The sequence below is a fragment of the Lipophrys pholis genome, assembly GCF_963383615.2.
Source record: "Lipophrys pholis genome assembly, chromosome: 21".
Classification (NCBI taxonomy): Eukaryota; Metazoa; Chordata; class Actinopteri; order Blenniiformes; family Blenniidae; genus Lipophrys; species Lipophrys pholis.
In genome coordinates this window covers 868,659-887,568 of record NC_137649.1, presented here as the reverse complement: position 1 = coordinate 887,568, position 18,910 = coordinate 868,659, and the positions used below count along the sequence as shown (strand labels likewise).

The 18,910-nt window shown below is 53.8% G+C and overlaps 1 protein-coding gene across 1 annotated transcript in view; it reads right to left on the bottom strand.

The window, feature by feature from the left end:
- Nucleotides 1-18,910, bottom strand: part of LOC308126555 (gamma-aminobutyric acid receptor subunit rho-2-like) — a gene marked incomplete at its 3' end in the record, with an annotated part of 39,104 nt that overhangs the window by 2,325 nt on the left and 17,869 nt on the right. The window contains exon 3 of the mRNA XM_080491056.1: nucleotides 8,575-8,642. Coding sequence (XP_080347182.1) covers nucleotides 8,575-8,642 — 68 coding nt within the window. The remainder of the gene's footprint in view (nucleotides 1-8,574; nucleotides 8,643-18,910) is intronic.

The window sequence follows — 18,910 nt, the reverse complement described above, 5'->3', positions numbered from 1 at the left end:
GGGGCGGGATGGAGCGGGGCGGGGCAGAGCGGGGCAGAGCGTGGCAGAGCGGAGCAGGGCGGGGCGGAGCGGGGCGGGATGGAGCGGGGCGGGGCAGAGCGGGGCAGAGCGTGGCAGAGCGTGGCAGAGCGGGCCGTGGCAGAGCGGGCCGGGGCGGAGCGGGATGGAGCGGGGATGGAGCGGGGCGGGATGGAGCGGGGCGGGGCGGGATGGAGCGGGGCGGGGCGGAGCAGGGCGGAGCGGGGCAGGATGGAGCGGGGCGGGGCGGAGCGGGGCGGGATGGAGCGGGATGGAGCGGGGCAGAGCGGGGCGGAGCGGGATGGAGCGGGGCGGGGCGGAGCAGGGCGGAGCGGGGCAGGATGGAGCGGGGATGGAGCGGGGCGGGATGGAGCGGGGCGGGGCGGGGCGGGATGGAGCGGGATGGAGCGGGGCGGAGCGGGATGGAGCGGGATGGAGCGGGGCGGGGCGGAGCAGGGCGGAGCGGGGCAGGATGGAGCGGGGCGGGGCGGAGCGGGGCGGGATGGAGCGGGATGGAGCGGGGCAGAGCGGGGCGGAGCGGGATGGAGCGGGGCGGGGCGGAGCAGGGCGGAGCGGGGCGGGATGGAGCAGGGCGGGATGGAGCGGGATGGAGCGGGGCGGAGCGGGATGGAGCGGGATGGAGCGGGGCGGGGCGGAGCAGGGCGGAGCGGGGCGGGATGGAGCGGGGCGGGGCGGAGCGGGGCGGGATGGAGCGGGATGGAGCGGGGCAGAGCGGGGCGGAGTAGGGCGGAGCGAGGCGGGATGGAGCGGGGCGGGATGGAGCGGGGCGGGATGGAGCGGGGCGGAGCAGGGCGGAGCGGGGTGGGATGGAGCGGGGTGGAGCGGGGCGGGATGGAGTGGAGCGGAACGGGATGGAGCGGGGCGGAACGGGATGGAGCAGGGCGGAGCGGGGCGGGGCGGAGCAGGGCGGAGCGGGGCGGGATGGAGCGGGGCGGGGCGGAGCGGGGCGGGATGGAGCGGGATGGAGCGGGGCAGTGCGGGGCGGAGCGGGATGGAGCGGGGCGGGGCAGAGTAGGGCGGAGCGAGGCGGGATGGAGCGGGGCGGGATGGAGCGGGGCGGGATGGAGCGGGGCGGAGCAGGGCGGAGCGGGGTGGGATGGAGTGGAGCGGAACGGGATGGAGCGGGGCGGAACGGGATGGAGCAGGGCGGAGCGGGGCGGAGCGGAGCGGGATGAACAGGGCGGGGCGGGATGGAGCGTGGCAGAGCGTTCTCTGTGACTCAGGTTAAACTGTCTCATTGCAGCGTCCAGCTCCTGTTTCATCTCCTCCTCCTGTTCCTGACGGAGGAGCGTCTGTATCTCGTTAAAAGACGCCATGTTGTGTCGACGTTTCAATAAAGCAGTTAACAAAACAACCAGTGAGCAAAGCAGCGTATGTAAACAACAACGGAGGTTTATGGTGATGAAATAGTTAAATATTGATGGTAAGACCAGAGTGACGATCGTCACGACCAATCAGCAGACGGCTGCATTGTAGCTCCTCCTCTCAGACCCTTCATCGATGCTCGGTACCTCAACGGAGGGGAAGCGGAAAATCGTAGCCGGCGGTCGCGGGTTCTTTCTGTACCTTCCACAACTTTTCAGTCTGACCGACGAAAACCCTCCCCGCCCCGCAACGCTCCGCCCCACAACGCCCCGCCCCACAACGCCCCACCCCGCAACGCTCCGCCCCGCAACGCCCCGCAACGCTCCGCCCCACAACGCTCCGCCCCACAACGCCCCACCCCGCAACGCTCCGCCCCGCAACGCCCCGCAACGCTCCGCCCCACAACGCTCCGCCCCGCAACGCTCCGCCCCACAACGCCCCGCCCCACAACGCTCCGCCCCACAACGCCCCGCCCCACAACGCTCCGCCCCACAACGCCCCACCCCGCAACGCTCCGCCCCGCAACGCCCCGCAACGCTCCGCCCCACAACGCTCCGCCCCGCAACGCTCCGCCCCACAACGCCCCGCCCCACAACGCTCCGCCCCGCAACGCTCTGCCCCGCAACGCTCCGCCCCGCAACGCCCCGCCCCGCCCCGCAACGCTCCGCCCCGCAACGCTCCGCCCCGCAACGCCCCGCAACGCTCCGCCCCACAACGCTCCGCCCCACAACGCTCCACCCCGCAACGCTCCGCCCCACAACGCTCCGCCCCACAACGCCCCGCCCCACAACGCTCCGCCCCACAACGCCCCGCCCCACAACGCTCCGCCCCACAACGCCCCACCCCGCAACGCTCCGCCCCGCAACGCCCCGCAACGCTCCGCCCCACAACGCTCCGCCCCGCAACGCTCCGCCCCACAACGCCCCGCCCCACAACGCTCCGCCCCGCAACGCCCTGCCCCGCAACGCTCCGCCCCGCAACGCCCCGCCCCGCCCCACAACGCTCCGCCCCGCAACGCTCCGCCCCACAACGCCCCGCAACGCTCCGCCCCGCAACGTTCCGCCCCGCAACGCTCCGCCCCGCAACGCCCCGCCCCGCAACGCTCCGCCCCACAACGCCCCGCCCCACAACGCTCCGCCCCACAACGCCCCGCCCCGCAACGCTCCGCCCCGCAACGCCCCGCAACGCTCCGCCCCACAACGCTCCGCCCCGCAACGCTCCGCCCCACAACGCCCCGCCCCACAACGCTCCGCCCCGCAACGCCCTGCCCCGCAACGCTCCGCCCCGCAACGCCCCGCCCCGCCCCACAACGCTCCGCCCCGCAACGCTCCGCCCCACAACGCCCCGCAACGCTCCGCCCCGCAACGTTCCGCCCCGCAACGCTCCGCCCCGCAACGCCCCGCCCCGCAACGCTCCGCCCCGCAACGCCCCGCCCCACAACGCTCCGCCCCACAACGCCCCACCCCGCAACGCTCCGCCCCGCAACGCCCCGCCCCGCATCGCCCCGCAACGCTCCGCCTCACAACGCCCCACAACGCTCCGCCCCGCAACGCTCCGCCCCGCAACGCTCCGCCCCGCAACGCTCCGCCCCACAATGCCCCGCAACGCTCCGCCCCGCAACGTTCCGCCCAGCAATGCTCCGCCCCGCAACGCCCCGCCCCGCAACGCCCCGCAACGCCCCGCAACGCTCCGCTCAGCAACGCTCCGCCCCACAATGCTTCGCAACGCTCCGCGACAGAACCGTGCCTAAAGGCAGATGTAATTACCGTATTGTTTCCAGTAGACATGCAACCCAAGGCGTGCACTGCGCATCTATAGTAAAGAGTACGGTATCTATCTTAATCAATCAATCAAACAACTTTATTTATATAGCACTTTTTTATACAATTAATGTAATACAAATAATTAACATGATTTAAACTCAGTGCAAAGATACAGTAGCTATTTAAGAAACAAGTGAACACACACAGGACACTGAGGACTAAGGTGAGGAAAGGACACTTTGGGAGCGGCACAGCCTCTAACCACAGGGGGCGCTGCCCCACAGATCCCCCCAGCCCGGGCAGACCTACGAATCCCACAACAACGTAGGCGACAGATCAGGTGCCCGGGACGGGGGACCCACGGTGCCCGGGACGGGGGACCCACGGTGCCCGGGACGGGGGACCCACGGTATGCCCCACCACCAGTGTAGCGACCCCTGACAGGGATCACTGGAGATTAAAGATTCAGTTGAAAACCTAATAAAAGTAGATAAATAAATAATAGATAAAGTAGATAAAAGTAGATGAATAGGTAATACACATATCTGCATATGTACATACATATGTAAATATACAGGGTTGGGAAGGTTACTTGAAAACTGTAATCCCTTACAATTACAAGTTACCTGTCCAAAAAAGGAATCAGTAACTTACTGTAAGTCCTAAAATAAAAACGTAATGTACCAGAGTACTTTTAGTAACTTGTGGATTACTTCACCAGCAAATATAAAAAATAAAGACAAGAAAGATTAGAATGTGTCCTCTGCTCAGTGTGTTGATAAATCTTGTACCAGCGTACACAACCTGCACCTAACAGAAGAGGTTTTGAACCATCAACTCTCAGAAACACATCAGGTGTCTCACACTCATTTTTTAATTATTCAAGTGTTCGTCCTCAAAACAATTTCTATTCAAGAAAAAGTGCTGATCTTTTTCAGAACAACCAGAAGATGAGTAAAGGTAACAGAAGAAACGTCCTGTAAGTACAAGGTGGTCCCAATGATCTGTCCTCCAGCGGCAGGCTGTCTCACCAGGACACGTTAACAACATATCAAATCCTGTCATCATGCAGTGTTTCTAATAGCAAAAGAACAAAGTAGAAAAGAGTTATTCAAAACTACAAAAACATCAGGGCAGAATCCCACCTGATTCTGAATCACATTATGTTCCTATTAAACAGCACTGCTTGCAAAAGTCACATCAAATATGTTCCCTATACATGGTACACTAGGAAGGCTCTCAGTGTACTAACTACAGGAGGGAGAGCCAGGTGAGGGAGAGCCAGGTGAGGAGCTACAGGAGGGAGAGCCAGGTGAGGAGCTACAGGAGGAGGGAGATCCAGGTGAGGGGCTACAGGAGGGGGGAGATCCAGGTGAGGAGCTACAGGAGGAGGGAGATCCAGGTGAGGGGCTACAGGAGGGGGGAGATCCAGGTGAGGAGCTACAGGAGGGGGAGATCCAGGTGAGGAGCTACAGGAGGAGGACGGGGACACCATCAGCCAGTGGAGCGTAATAGTAGGACAGGCTGAGTCCAGGAGGTGAGGCCTGAGCGTCCCCTATGACCACGGATTACCACCTCCCACCATGGCGGCTGAAGGCTGGGGGTGGAGCAGGGGGGGGAGCGAGGACAGGTGGCAGGATCCCACCAACTGTGTCCTGAAGGTCCTGAACGGTGGCGTTGAAGGAGGACAGCTGTTTGGACTGGTCCACGGCTCCCTCCATGAAGCTGGACAACATGGCGTCCTCCTTCTCCAGCTCTCTGGAGAGACGTCGAAGATCATCTTTAAGGTCAGTGATCGTCTGATTGGCTGTTTGGAGTAAAATATCATCCTCAGAGGACAGGCTTCATTAGGGTGGTGCTGATGGAAGTTAGAATGGTAGGAGATCCGGAGCTGAAGGTGGAGGGGCTGTTCAGGTTTGTAACCTCACCTCCTGCCAGATCAGGCATCGGCTCTGCCCCCCCCGAGTCTGATCTGATGACTCTAGAATAATCCCATGAGTCCAGAGAAATCGCTCTTATCCGATTCTAAGATAAGTTTTAAAACTGGTGTGAGAGAAACATGAAAGATTCTTCTGTAAGAAAGATCAACGCAAACTAAACCGCATTTGTTTGCTGCTGCTCTGCTGCTCTGCTCTTCTCCTCTGCTGCTCTGCTCTGCTGCTCTGCTCCTCTGCTGCTCTGCTCTGCTCTTCTCCTCTGCTGCTCTGCTCTTCTCTGCCTCTCTGCTCTGCTCTGCTGCTCTGCTCTGCTGCTCTGCTCTGCTGCTGCGCTCTTCTCCTCTGCTGCTCTGCTCTGCTGCTCTGCTGCTGCTCTGCTCTGCTGCTGCGCTCTTCTCCTCTGCTGCTCTGCTGCTGCTCTTCTCTTCTCTGCTGCTCTGCTCTTCTCTGCTCTGCTGCTCTGCTCTGCTGCTCTTCTCTGCTGCTCTGCTCTGCTGCTCTGAATATGTTTCCTAGTGATGCACCCATACCGATACTAGTATTGGTATCACTTTGTTCAGTAACAATTAATCTAAGGCATCCCTGATGACTGTTTCCTCCCTGATGACTGTTTCCTCCCTGATGACTGTTTCCTCCCTGATGACTGTTTCCTCCCTGATGACTGTTTCCTCCCTGATGACTGTTTCCTCCCTTCTTTTCTTCTCAACTCTTCATCTTAATCTCAAAGTCCTTTGAGGGCGTGGCTTTGACAACTTTCACCATGGAACATTAGTGCAATGGAGACAGACTGAACGTCACATTGACCTCAGAGTTCACACGCTGCATCAGAGTCCGACCCTCATCACAGCCATGCAACAACTAGGACCATCAGCCATGGCGCCACCTGCTGGAAACATGCTCAGATCTGGCTCTCACTTCACAAGTTGCTTGAGAGTCCACATCTGATCACAGCCTGAAAACAGTCGGGCATGGCGCCACCTGCTGGAAACAGGAAGTGAGGAGTACACGCACAAAACCTCAACATGCGACCCATTCCGTGGTCCGTGGGTGTGAAGGAGCCATTCAGTGCTGCTAGCAGCTTTAATTAGTATTACTATCATTATTATGATTGTTTGTCATTTCCATCATTTCAGTGAGTTCCACATGTGACTTGTGAAATGGCGAAACGGTGCCAGCAGCAAAATTGGAAAAAGGTAGCCCCAGAACCCTGTTTCACCGGGAGCTACGGAAATTGGCACACATATGTGACAGGTCAAGACGAACAAAAAACTCTCTTACAGCAAAACTGAAAAATCAACAGCAAGTCGGATATTTGGAGGAAAATGGTGGATTTTGGTGAATGGTGAATCGTCCCAGATGGAAACTCCAATCTACTTCACCTTCAGCTCTTTCGACAGAAAAGGAGTTGAAGAGTAAAAGTTATCAAAATCTCTTTGGTAAAAGTTTTAGGGCCTGGCCGTGACCACGCCATGAAGCTTGTTTTGCTCTGAAACAGGAATTGATTGACATACTTTAGTTTGGAGAGTGAAAAGTGAAAACCTATCTTTGTTTTAACCACTTCTCTTGTTGGATATGTCGCCGATGTGGCACTATTGTTTATCAATTCCACCAAAATCCCATTTCTTTGATTAAAAAAAACTGTACTTGGTTTTATTTTGTAATGTTATGTCTGGAGACTTTTATTTTGGCGGTGCCCCTACTTCCTGTGACTTCGGGCAGACGTAAGCTCTCCTGGCTTAAATGTTCAAACGTTGGAAGAAGAGTTCTTATAGGTTATATTCAAACTGTTTATACTTTATAAGGCCTTCGCCATTATTTCTCTTAATATTTGATGTGTGAAATTACATTCTTTTGTAAATGCAGCAAGTCTCCGGTTCGCACGTGTATTGGAGCTCACTAGTGCGGTCTCACTTGTCTCTGGCACTTTTTCATTTATTTGTCTTGCAGAACTTGTGTGGGATTGAGACCTGGAGTGGCTGTACTGATGCTTTTATTTGTGTTTCACACAGTAAATCACCTCCCTGAATGTCAAACCACCGCGTGGCTCAGCTTTTCCACCACACGACACAACGCAGACGCTTTCTCGCCGGTCAGCAGAGACAGAAACATCCAGAAAGCCTCCTGGCTTCGACACAAACACAGTGAAAGTGAAAAATTGACATCTTATTGGCAGGTTTTTAATCCTGCACGATTTTGCAGAATTAATGAGGGAATTGAAGTAAGTACTGACTGGGGCTGAGAGGCCCAGTGACATGAGGGAGAAAGTGTCTCTTCTGGGCTTCATAACAAAATGACCCCCCCCCCCCCCCCCCCCCATGTGAAGCGTCACTGAGCCGGCCGACCGTTCAGGTAAAGCAGTTTGCTGTGTGACTGCAGTGTTACGCTGTGTTAGATATGACGTCATTAAAAGCATCCATCGTTTGGAATCATTCATTTTGCCTCTCCTGCTGTTCTCAAAACAATTAAATGCACATCCTCGGGATTCCAATTCAACATAATCCTTGGTCGTCCTTGCAAACAGGAGCTTACACAACCTCAGGACGACTGATTTGGGTCCCGGAACAGAGGGTTGATTTAATTACATTACTCAACACTGCATTCACTGCAAAATAAACAATTCCTGAGCTTTCATAATCCAACTGATTATCCAACTGAAAACAGCAGCTGAATAAATTATGGGAAACCCTGGTGGAAGTGTCCAGAGTGTGTGGTCATGGAGACACATGGTGGACAGAGAATGTCCTCTGCACATCTGAAGTTTGAGGCGGCGTTCCTCCACAGTGAGACTGAACAGACTGAGTCATGTGACCATCCTCACGCTGGTAATGAGGAGTGCTGCTGCTCCAGCTCATTAGCTGCTCTGTCTGACCAGATGTGTGGAAGCAGAATAAACTCATCTGTTAATAATATAATATATATATATATATATATATATATATATATATATAAAAAAAGATAAATCTGCCACCACTCCCATAACCCACTGCAATGATATCATTCATAATGCTGTTATGTTTCCAGTTCTCCATAATCTCATTAGGTGCAGCGAGCGCTGCTTGAATATTAATTCAGGGAGACAGAATAAGTCAACTAATCTTCCAGTTTTTCTCCCGAACATCATTTATAATCATTGTTATTATTAGCAGATGTCATCGATACGAGGGGATTTATAGAGTCGCTATAATTCTTATCCACATCTAACGTGCACCATGTGACACCATAGTGACCATTAACATGAATAATAACATTAACATTGATAATAACATTAACATTGATAATAACATTAACATGAATAATAACATTAACATGGATAATAACATTAACATGAATAATAACATTAACATGGATAATAACATTAACATGAATAATAACATTAACATGGATAATAACATTAACATGAATAATAACATTAACATGAATAATAACATTAACATTGATCATAACACCACGGTGACATTTGGACCACTCACCATGTCCACCTCTGAGATGCTGTCCAGGCTCTCCACTTGCACGTCCACTCCAACAGGGACGGCTGGACCTGGAGGTAAACATCAATCCAAAAGATTAACTCCAATCCCGTCCACATGTGGACATAACATTGAAAGACATTCTGGATAAAATCAGCACATTGAAGCAGCAGCTGGCCAACAGCAGACGTTTTGTTCCTTTTCACAAATACAGTTAAATCTTACAAATCTCAAACTGTGTTTTTATGAATGTTTAGCCTCTGGAGAGAAAAATAAATCCAGATTTGACAAATGTAGGTATTGTGGAGGAAGAGAAAGATGAGACGGACGAAGGAGTCGAGTCGGCTTTTCCTTTATTGCCTCCAGCAGCCTGACATTTCTCCCGTGCGTCACCGCACTTCCTGTTTTCACACCTCCCCGTCACCAACACACCCCCACATGGCACCAACACACCCAGTTTTTTAGTCCCGTTTGGGAGGTCTGCACACTCGACCATAACGGCTGCGTTGCACCACCACAGTAGGTGCAGGTACCGGCACCGGGGTTAGTGCAGGTGCAGGGGACGCAGTGGCAGCTGACGACTTTGGGGGGCGCCCACGTCTCGGGGGTTGTGCCACCTCCACTGGCTGCTCCGGCATGACATGGGCAGGTTTCAGCCGGTCCACTGAAACCCGGACCCGCTTACCCCCCCTGTCCACCACAAAATTCTTCGGCCCCGCATACAGGAGGTGAAACGGGCCGTCATACGGCGGCTGAAGTGGGGAACGATGAGCGTCATGCCGGATGAACACATATTCAGCTTCCATCAGGTTCTTCGGGACATAGGACTGGGGCAGGCAGTGATGAGCTGGAACCGGGTTGAACCTGCGGACCGGCTCCTTGAAGACTGGCGGCTTCGCTGTAACCAACCAAGGTTCAGATGGTTCTGGCAGGAACTCTCCGGGGACCCGCAGAGGCTGTCCAAACACCAGCTCTGCAGACGACGAGTGGAGATCTTCCTTCGGGGCCGATCGCAGGCCCAACATGACCCACGGAAGTCGGTCGACTCAGTTGCTGTCAGTGAGGGTGGCTCGGAGAGCGGCCTTCATCGTGCGATGGAAACGCTCACACAGTCCATTGGCTTGAGGGTTGAAAGCCGTCGTCCGGTGTAGCTGCAAACCCCAAGCCTTTAGCCACCTCTGTCCACAGCTCCGAGGTGAACTGGGAGCCTCTGTCTGACGTGACGTCCAACGGCGTGCCGAACCGGGCCACCCAGGTGGATATGAAGGCGCGTGCCACCTCAGTAGACGTCGTCGATGCCAGAGGAACCACCTCTGGCCACCCAGTGGTCCTGTCCACCATAGTGAGGAGGTGAGTGAAGCATTGAGAGGGAGGGAGTGGACCCACCAAGTCCAGATGCACATGATCGAACCTCCTCTCAGGGATAAGGAACGGCTCTAGGGGGGCTTTGGTGTGACGGTGTACCTTGGACTGCTGACATGCCACACAGGAGGCCGCCCAGATCCTGACGTCCTTCCTGAGGCCCGGCCAGACGAACGTTGCCTCCACCAGCTTCCCCGATGCTCTCATGCCCGGATGTGATAGAGCATGAACCGCATCAAAAACCTGCCGTCGCCAGCCAGCAGGTACCATGGGGCGGGGCAGCCAGCAGGTACCATGGGGCGGGGCAGCCAGCAGGTACCATGGGGCGGGGCAGCCAGCAGGTACCATGGGGCGGGGCAGCCAGCAGGTACCATGGGGTGGGGCAGCCAGCAGGTACCATGGGGCGGGGCTGTCCTGTAGGCCTGGATGTCAGAGTCAGTCAGCTGGTCGCTGGCCATGGCAGCTTAGTCCACTCCAAGGTGCACAGAGTTCACGTCTGCCCGAGAGAAGCAGTCGGCCACAGCATTGGTTTTTCCAGCTACATGCCGGATGTCTGTAGTGAACTCTGAAATGGCAGAGAGGTGGTGCTGCTGCCGCCCAGACCAGGGCTCCGAGGTCTTGGACATGGTGAAGGTGAGGGGCTTATGGTCCATAAAAGCAGTAAACTGCCGGCATTCCAACAGAAACCTAAAGTGACGTATGGCGAGGAAAAGAGCCAAGAGTTCTCTGTCAAACCTGCTGTACTTCCTCTCATTGTCACGCAGTTGTTTGCTGAAGAATGCCAGAGGCTGCCAGGCTCCACCCACTGTTCACATACCGCCCCCACTGCGTAGTCCGAGGTATCGGTGGTGAGCGCTACCGGTGCCGTTGGAGATGGGTGGGCGAGCATGGCGGTGTTGGAGAGCACAACCTTGGCCTTCTGGAAAGCCAGGAACCTTTCTGGGGACCAGTCCACGTCCTGCTTGGCCTTCTTGCCCCTCAGAGCTTCATACAGGGGACGCATCAGGTGAACTGCGTGTGCGATGAAGTGGTTATAAAAGTTCACCATGCCCAGGAATTCCTGCAGAGACTTTATGGTTTTCGGACGTGGAAAGGCAGTGATCACTTCCACCTTAGCCGGTAAGGGCACCACTCCCCGTGAGGATACATGGTGGCCCAGAAACTCAATATCTGATGGTCCAAAACAGCACTGAGCTGGGTTCACGATGAGCCCATGCTCATAAAGTCTCTCAAAGCGCTGCCGCAGGTGTATCCAGATATACGAATAGGAAGGGCAGGCCCCTTAACACGGAGTCCATCAAGCGCTGGAATGTTTGTGCTGCACCTTCTAGTCCAAACGGCATCCGCAAAAACTCAAAAAGCCCAAATGGCGTGATCACTGCAGTTTTGGCCACGTGCTGAGGATGGACCGGTACCTGGTGCTAGCCTCTTACCAAATCCACCTTGGAAAAAATCACTTTTCCTGTCAGGTGGACGGAAATGTCTTGGATGTGTGGAACGGGGTACCGATCATGTGCGGTAATATTGTTGAGGCGCCGGAAATCCCCACAAGGCCTCCACCTTCCATCCGATTTCGGAACCATGTGCAAAGGTGAGGCCCAGGGGCTGTCAGAGCGCCGCACAATCCCAAGCCGTTCCATAATGGCAAACTCTTCGTTAGCGATTGCCAGCTTAGCCGCATCCAGCCGGCGAGGGCGAGCAAACACCGGCGGCCCAGTCGTGGTGATATAATGTTCCTCTCCATGTTTAACGCTGGAGGCTGAGAAGGGAGGGACCGCCAGTTCAGGAAACTCAGCCAGAAGCCGCTGGTACACATCCCCTGTAGCTAAGATATTGGCGAGGGACACCGCCCCCCCTTCCCCAATGTGCAGGAGTAAGAGGAGAACGAGACGGCGTCCACCAGGCGGTGATTCGTCATGTCCACTAATAGTCCGTGAGCGCACAGGAAATCTGCTCCCAGGATGGACACGGACACAGCAGCCATGACAAAATCCATCTGAACTGACGGCCATTGAATCCCACAGTCAGGAACCTGGTGCCAAAGGTGCAGGTGGGAGTCCCGTTACCGCCATCCAGAGGCCACCCCTTCCCGCCGCTCGCGACATCGGTGAAGGAGGCGGGGATGATGCGTCGCTGCGCCCCAGTGTCCACGAGGAAACGCCTCCCGGATCCAGTGTCTTTAATAAACAGCAGCTTCCCGGTGTTCCCGGCGCTCACAGCTGCTATGGAGCCCCTGGTCTGGTGTTTCCCTGCAGAGAAGGAGCAGGGCGGCGTGCAGCGCTGGGCTCTGCTCCCCAAACGCCGCTGGAAGAAACAGCTGGACGTCTTTCTTGCACCGATCCGTTACTGCCCCGACCGTAGCCTGTGCTTCGTCCTCCAGCTGGTGTCCAAGCTGCGCCGGCAGAACTGCTTGTCCTCCGTACGGCGTGACGCCAGCAGGATCCTGTCTGCCTCCTCCACCAACCCACCATAGTCTTTAGTGCGCACTGGCGGGGAGCTGGCCAGAGCGGCGCGCACCTGAGCAGGTAGCTGACGGAGGAACTCAGCGTCACCCGATCCCCGCAGCGCCAACAAGTTCTCCATCAGCTCCTGGGTTTACTGTCTCCCAACATGTTCTCCATCAGCTCCTGGGTTTACTGTCTCCCAACATGTTCTCCATCAGCTCCTGGGTTTACTGTCTCCCAACATGTTCTCCATCAGCTCCTGGGTTTACTGTCTCCCAACATGTTCTCCATCAGCTCCTGGGTTTACTGTCTCCCAACATGTTCTCCATCAGCTCCTGGGTTTACTGTCTCCCTACATGTTCTCCATCAGCTCCTGGGTTTACTGTCTCCCTACATGTTCTCCATCAGCTCCTGGGTTTACTGTCTCCCTACATGTTCTCCATCAGCTCCTGGGTTTACTGTCTCCCTACATGTTCTCCATCAGCTCCTGGTCTAGTCTCCCTACATGTTCTCCATCAGCTCCTGGTCTAGTCTCCCTACATGTTCTCCATCAGCTCCTGGGTTTACTGTCTCCCAACATGTTCTCCATCAGCTCCTGGGTTTACTGTCTCCCTACATGTTCTCCATCAGCTCCTGGGTTTAATGTCTCCCAACATGTTCTCCATCAGCTCCTGGGTTTACTGTCTCCCTACATGTTCTCCATCAGCTCCTGGGTTTACTGTCTCCCTACATGTTCTCCATCAGCTCCTGGGTTTACTGTCTCCCTACATGTTCTCCATCAGCTCCTGGGTTTACTGTCTCCCTACATGTTCTCCATCAGCTCCTGGGTTTACTGTCTCCCAACATGTTCTCCATCAGCTCTTCCAAGCCGTTGAGAGACAGAAGGCGCTCCGCCCGCTCAGCATCAGACAGCTGGAACAGCGCGGTGTATTTTCCGTACGCCGGCGGGTCCCGAAGCAGAACCATTACCCGGCGGGTGGTGGAAGAATCCAGCGCAGCGACGACGTGGAAGTATCTCGTGTCGTCGGCCGTTACCCCTCGGAGATGGAACTGAGCCTCGATGTGTTGGAACCACGGCTCCGGATCGTGCTGCCAAAACTCTGGCAGCTTGACAGCAGCGGTGTACACAGCGGGGGCTCCGGCCCCCACGCCGCCAGGGATTGTCCTGCTGCTGGCTTCTACAGACATGTTCAGATGTTGGGGTCACCAATGTGGAGGACGAGACGGACGAGACAGACAAAGGAGTCGAGTCGGGTTTTCTTTATGGCCTCCAGCAGCCTGACAGTTCACCTGTCAAACATTTCTCCCGTGCGTCACCGCACTCCCTCTTTTCACACCTCCCCGTCACCAACACGCCCCCACACGTCACCGACACGCCCCCACACGTCACCGACACACCCCCACACGTCACCGACACACCTCCACACGTCACCGACACGCCCCCACACGTCACCGACACGCCTCCACACGTCACCAACACACCCCCACACGTCACCGACACACCCCCACACGTCACCAACACGCCCCCACACGTCACCGACACGCCCCCACACGTCACCGACACGCCTCCACACGTCACCAACACACCTCCACACGTCACCGACACGCCCCCACACGTCACCGACACACCCCCACACGTCACCGACACACCCCCACACGTCACCGACACACCTCCACACGTCACCAACACACCCCCACACGTCACCGACACACCCCCACACGTCACCGACACGCCCCCACACGTCACCAACACACCCCCACACGTCACCGACACGCCCCCACACGTCACCGACACACCCCCACACGTCACCAACACACCCCCACACGTCACCAACACACCCCCACACGTCACCAACACACCTCCACACGTCACCAACACACCCCCACACGTCACTGACACACCTCCACACGTCACCAACACAACTCCACACGTCACCAACACCCCCCCACACGTCACCGACACCCCCCCACACGTCACTGACACACCTCCACACGTCACCAACACAACTCCACACGTCACCAACACCCCCCCACACGTCACCGACACACCCCCACACGTCACTGACACACCCCCACACGTCACCGACACAACCCCACACGTCACCTACACACCTCCACACGTCACCAACACACCCCCACACGTCACCGACACACCTCCACACGTCACCGACACACCTCCACACGTCACCGACACCCCCCCACACGTCACCGACACCCCCCCACACGTCACTGACACACCCCCACACGTCACCGACACACCCCCACACGTCACCGACACACCCCCACACGTCACCGACACACCCCCACACGTCACCAACACCCCCCCACACGTCACCAACACACCTCCACACGTCACCAACACACCCCCTCCATTCTGGGTGTGAGAACTCCCTCATGGTGCACATCACAGTATCTTGTTTTTTGACTGGGACCAGGTCCAAAGTTGTCCAGCTAGGAAAAGTACAGTGTAATAGCCTAGGCCCTTTTTTCATTTTCACAAATACCTTTAAAGTTTCACAAAACTTTAAGGAATATTTAGCCTGTGTACACTCCCCCCAATAATAGTTGAGTTAATGTAACTTAATCATGTCACACATTTCCACCATACAGGTTCAGTAGATCATCTCGCTTTTAATGATGTTATCTGACCAACATGTCTCAGAATAAACCGTTTAACAAAGACACATTCAGTATGCTCACGTTAATCAATATGATATGTCTGATATGTAAACTGCTTAGTTGATTTCTTTGAGTGTAGGATAATCGTGTTCAGTGCAGTGGTTTAAGTATGAAAGAAATACTCTGTGAAGATTCCTCCTAGGACCAGGTGTCTACATGTGTGGACATCATTTTGCTTTGTCTGGATCTGGATTCGGGCCTTAAGAGGTTAAACATTTTTACAAATAGAATAAAGGTTATACCAATTCAGTATTGGTTGTCGGGCAAACTTTGTCTTTCCTAAAATGTCTAAAATGTTTTTACAGCAATAGAGATAATGGACAATCAACAGAGTGATGGGATCTCAGCAGACCACAGAAAGTTGGTTCATTTCTAAGGAAAGACCGAAGTCTGACTCTCAGGAATGTGTCTGAGCTTCAACCCACTGCAGGGGGTCCTGCAGAGACACTGACTACCCCCAGGCACTCAGCCAGTCACTGATTGGTGGAGGTTTGAAGGACTGGACACTTTGGAAAGCCCCCACCTTACCAAAAGCCTTTTGGAGCGATTCTCTCAAAGCGACCAGATCCTCTGGTCTGGACAAGAGAACAACCAGGAGGCTGCAAAGGAAGACTCTCCTGAACCATCAACTTGTTCTTCTTCTCCTCCTCCTGAACCATCCCCTTGTTCTTCTTCTTCTCCTCCTGAACCATCACCTTGTTCTTCTTCTCCTCCTGAACCATCACCTTGTTCTTCTTCTCCTCCTCCTGAACCATCACATTGTTCTTCTCCTCCTCCTCCTGAACCATCACCTTGTTCTTCTTCTTCTCCTCCTGAACCATCAACTTGTTCTTCTTCTCCTCCTCCTGAACCATCACCTTGTTCTTCTTCTTCTCCTCCTGAACCATCAACGTGTTCTTCTTCTCCTCCTCCTGAACCATCACCTTGTTCTCCTTCTCCTCCTGCTGAACCATCACCTTGTTCTTCTTCTTCTCCTCCTGAACCATCAACTTGTTCTTCTTCTCCTCCTCCTGAACCATCCCCTTGTTCTTCTTCTTCTCCTCCTGAACCATCACCTTGTTCTTCTTCTCCTCCTGAACCATCACCTTGTTCTTCTTCTCCTCCTGCTGAACCATCACCTTGTTCTTCTCCTCCTCCTCCTGAACCATCACCTTGTTCTCCTTCTCCTCCTGCTGAACCATCACCCTGTTCTTCTTCTCCTCCTGCTGAACCATCACCTTGTTCTCCTTCTCCTCCTGCTGAACCATCACCCTGTTCTTCTTCTCCTCCTGCTGAACCATCACCTTGTTCTTCTCCTCCTCCTCCTGAACCATCACCTTGTTCTTCTTCTCCTCCTCCTGCTGAACCATCACCTTGTTCTTCTTCTCCTCCTGAACCATCACCTTGTTCTTCTTCTCCTCCTCCTGAACCATCCCCTTGTTCTTCTCCTCCTCCTGAACCATCACCTTGTTCTTCTTCTCCTCCTGACCCATCCCCTTGTTCTCCTCCTCCTCCTGCTGAACTCAGCCAACCACAGGTAGCAGGAGGAGCTACCAGCTCCAGGAGCAGCAGCTTCTCTCCAGCCTGGACAACAACCAAACTCCTTCTTCAGAGAGGTGAAGGAAGTGGTACCAACCACCTGGGTGAGAACCTGAGATCAGTTCCTCCTGATGCTCTGTACAGATGTTTACCTTGATGAAGATGTGCTGCTTCTACTACAGTGATTGGGTTCTATTGATATTAGATTCTATTACAGTGATTGGGTTCTATTGATATTAGATTCTATTACAGTGGTTGAGTTCTATTGATATTAGATTCTATTACAGTGATTGGGTTCTATTGATATTAGATTCTATTACAGTGGTTGGGTTCTATTGATATTAGATTCTATTACAGTGGTTGAGTTCTATTGATATTAGATTCTATTACAGTGGTTGGGTTCTATTGATATTAGATTCTATTACAGTGGTTGAGTTCTATTGATATTAGATTCTATTACAGTGATTGGGTTCTATTGATATTAGATTCTATTACAGTGGTTGAGTTCTATTGATATTAGATTCTATTACAGTGGTTGAGTTCTATTGATGATGATATTAGGAGTAGTTAACCTGTAAACCAACGTTAGCTCTGCCACACACACACACACAGGGTCTGCATGCTAATCTTTGCTTTACTAACTAGTTAACTACCAACCTACACATTTCACATCAAAGACAACATCACTCAGTAACTGAACACCGTCTGACCCTCCAGACGTTTTACAACAAATCACCTTCTCATCAACTCATTTAGGAAATGGAGCTGATTGTTCTCCATCACCTGGTGGAGACCGAGGACAGCCTTCCTGCTCTCTGGTAACCTCCATTCTGAATGGAGCTGATTGTTCTCCATCACCTGGTGGAGACCGAGGACAGTCCTCCTGCTCTCTGTTAACCTCCATTCTAAATGGAGCTGATTGTTCTCCATCACCTGGTGGAGACAGAGGACAGCCATGCTGCTCTCTGGTAACCTCCATTCTGAATGGAGCTGATTGTTCTCCATCACCTGGTGGAGACCGAGGACAGCCTTCCTGCTCTCTGGTAACCTCCATTCTGAATGGAGCTGATTGTTCTCCATCACCTGGTGGAGACCGAGGACAGCCTTCCTGCTCTCTGGTAACCTCCATTCTGAATGGAGCTGATTGTTCTCCATCACCTGGTGGAGACCGAGGACAGTCCTCCTGCTCTCTGTTAACCTCCATTCTAAATGGAGCTGATTGTTCTCCATCACCTGGTGGAGACAGAGGACAGCCATGCTGCTCTCTGGTAACCTCCATTCTGAATGGAGCTGATTGTTCTCCATCACCTGGTGGAGACCGAGGACAGCCTTCCTGCTCTCTGGTAACCTCCATTCTGAATGGAGCTGATTGTTCTCCATCACCTGGTGGAGACCGAGGACAGCCTTCCTGCTCTCTGGTAACCTCCATTCTGAATGGAGCTGATTGTTCTCCATCACCTGGTGGAGACCGAGGACAGCCTTCCTGCTCTCTGGTAACCTCCATTCTGAATGGAGCTGATTGTTCTCCATCACCTGGTGGAGACCGAGGACAGTCCTCCTGCTCTCTGGTAACCTCCATTCTGAATGGAGTTTATTGTGATCCGCCATCTTGTTTTGTAGTTCCATCACACACACACACACACACACACACACACACACACACACACACACACACACACACACACACACACACACACACACACACACACACACACACACACACACACACACACACACACACACACACACACACACACCAAGCTGTATATAGGTAGTTAGAATCTGTTTTATTAGTTTTCATTGTAAATAAATATAATTTTTGGAATCATACTTGCTGTCTTATTAATGAGCACAAAGGTGAATGAAATGTCGACTCTTCTGTGTCAAAACTCCAAAATCCTTCAAGCTTTAGTGTTAATTCTGGTCATTGTAATTAATTTAACTATTAATTCAAATCCCATATTAACTCTTTAGTATATCTTATGAGACTGATAGAACTGAATTGGCTGTCATTTCCTGTTAAACAGGTGGTGCTGTCGAGGTATCTGATACTGATCAGATTACATTTTCAATACCATAAGTAATAACTATCTTTGATAATTATTAATTATTATCGAGAGCCAAACTGCCAAAACGCAACATAAATGGTGCCCCGTGATCCTTATGAGGTAAGAAATCCCTACAATAGATCGTCGCTTTGCATGTCAAGCTGCTTTTCTTTTAACTTTCCCCTTCACTGCCCAATCGAAAGCTTCAAATTGGAAACTAACTTCAGTGTTTTTATTTCTTTCTTCTAATGATTTTATTTTTTGTTGTTAGAAACAGAAAATGAAAAC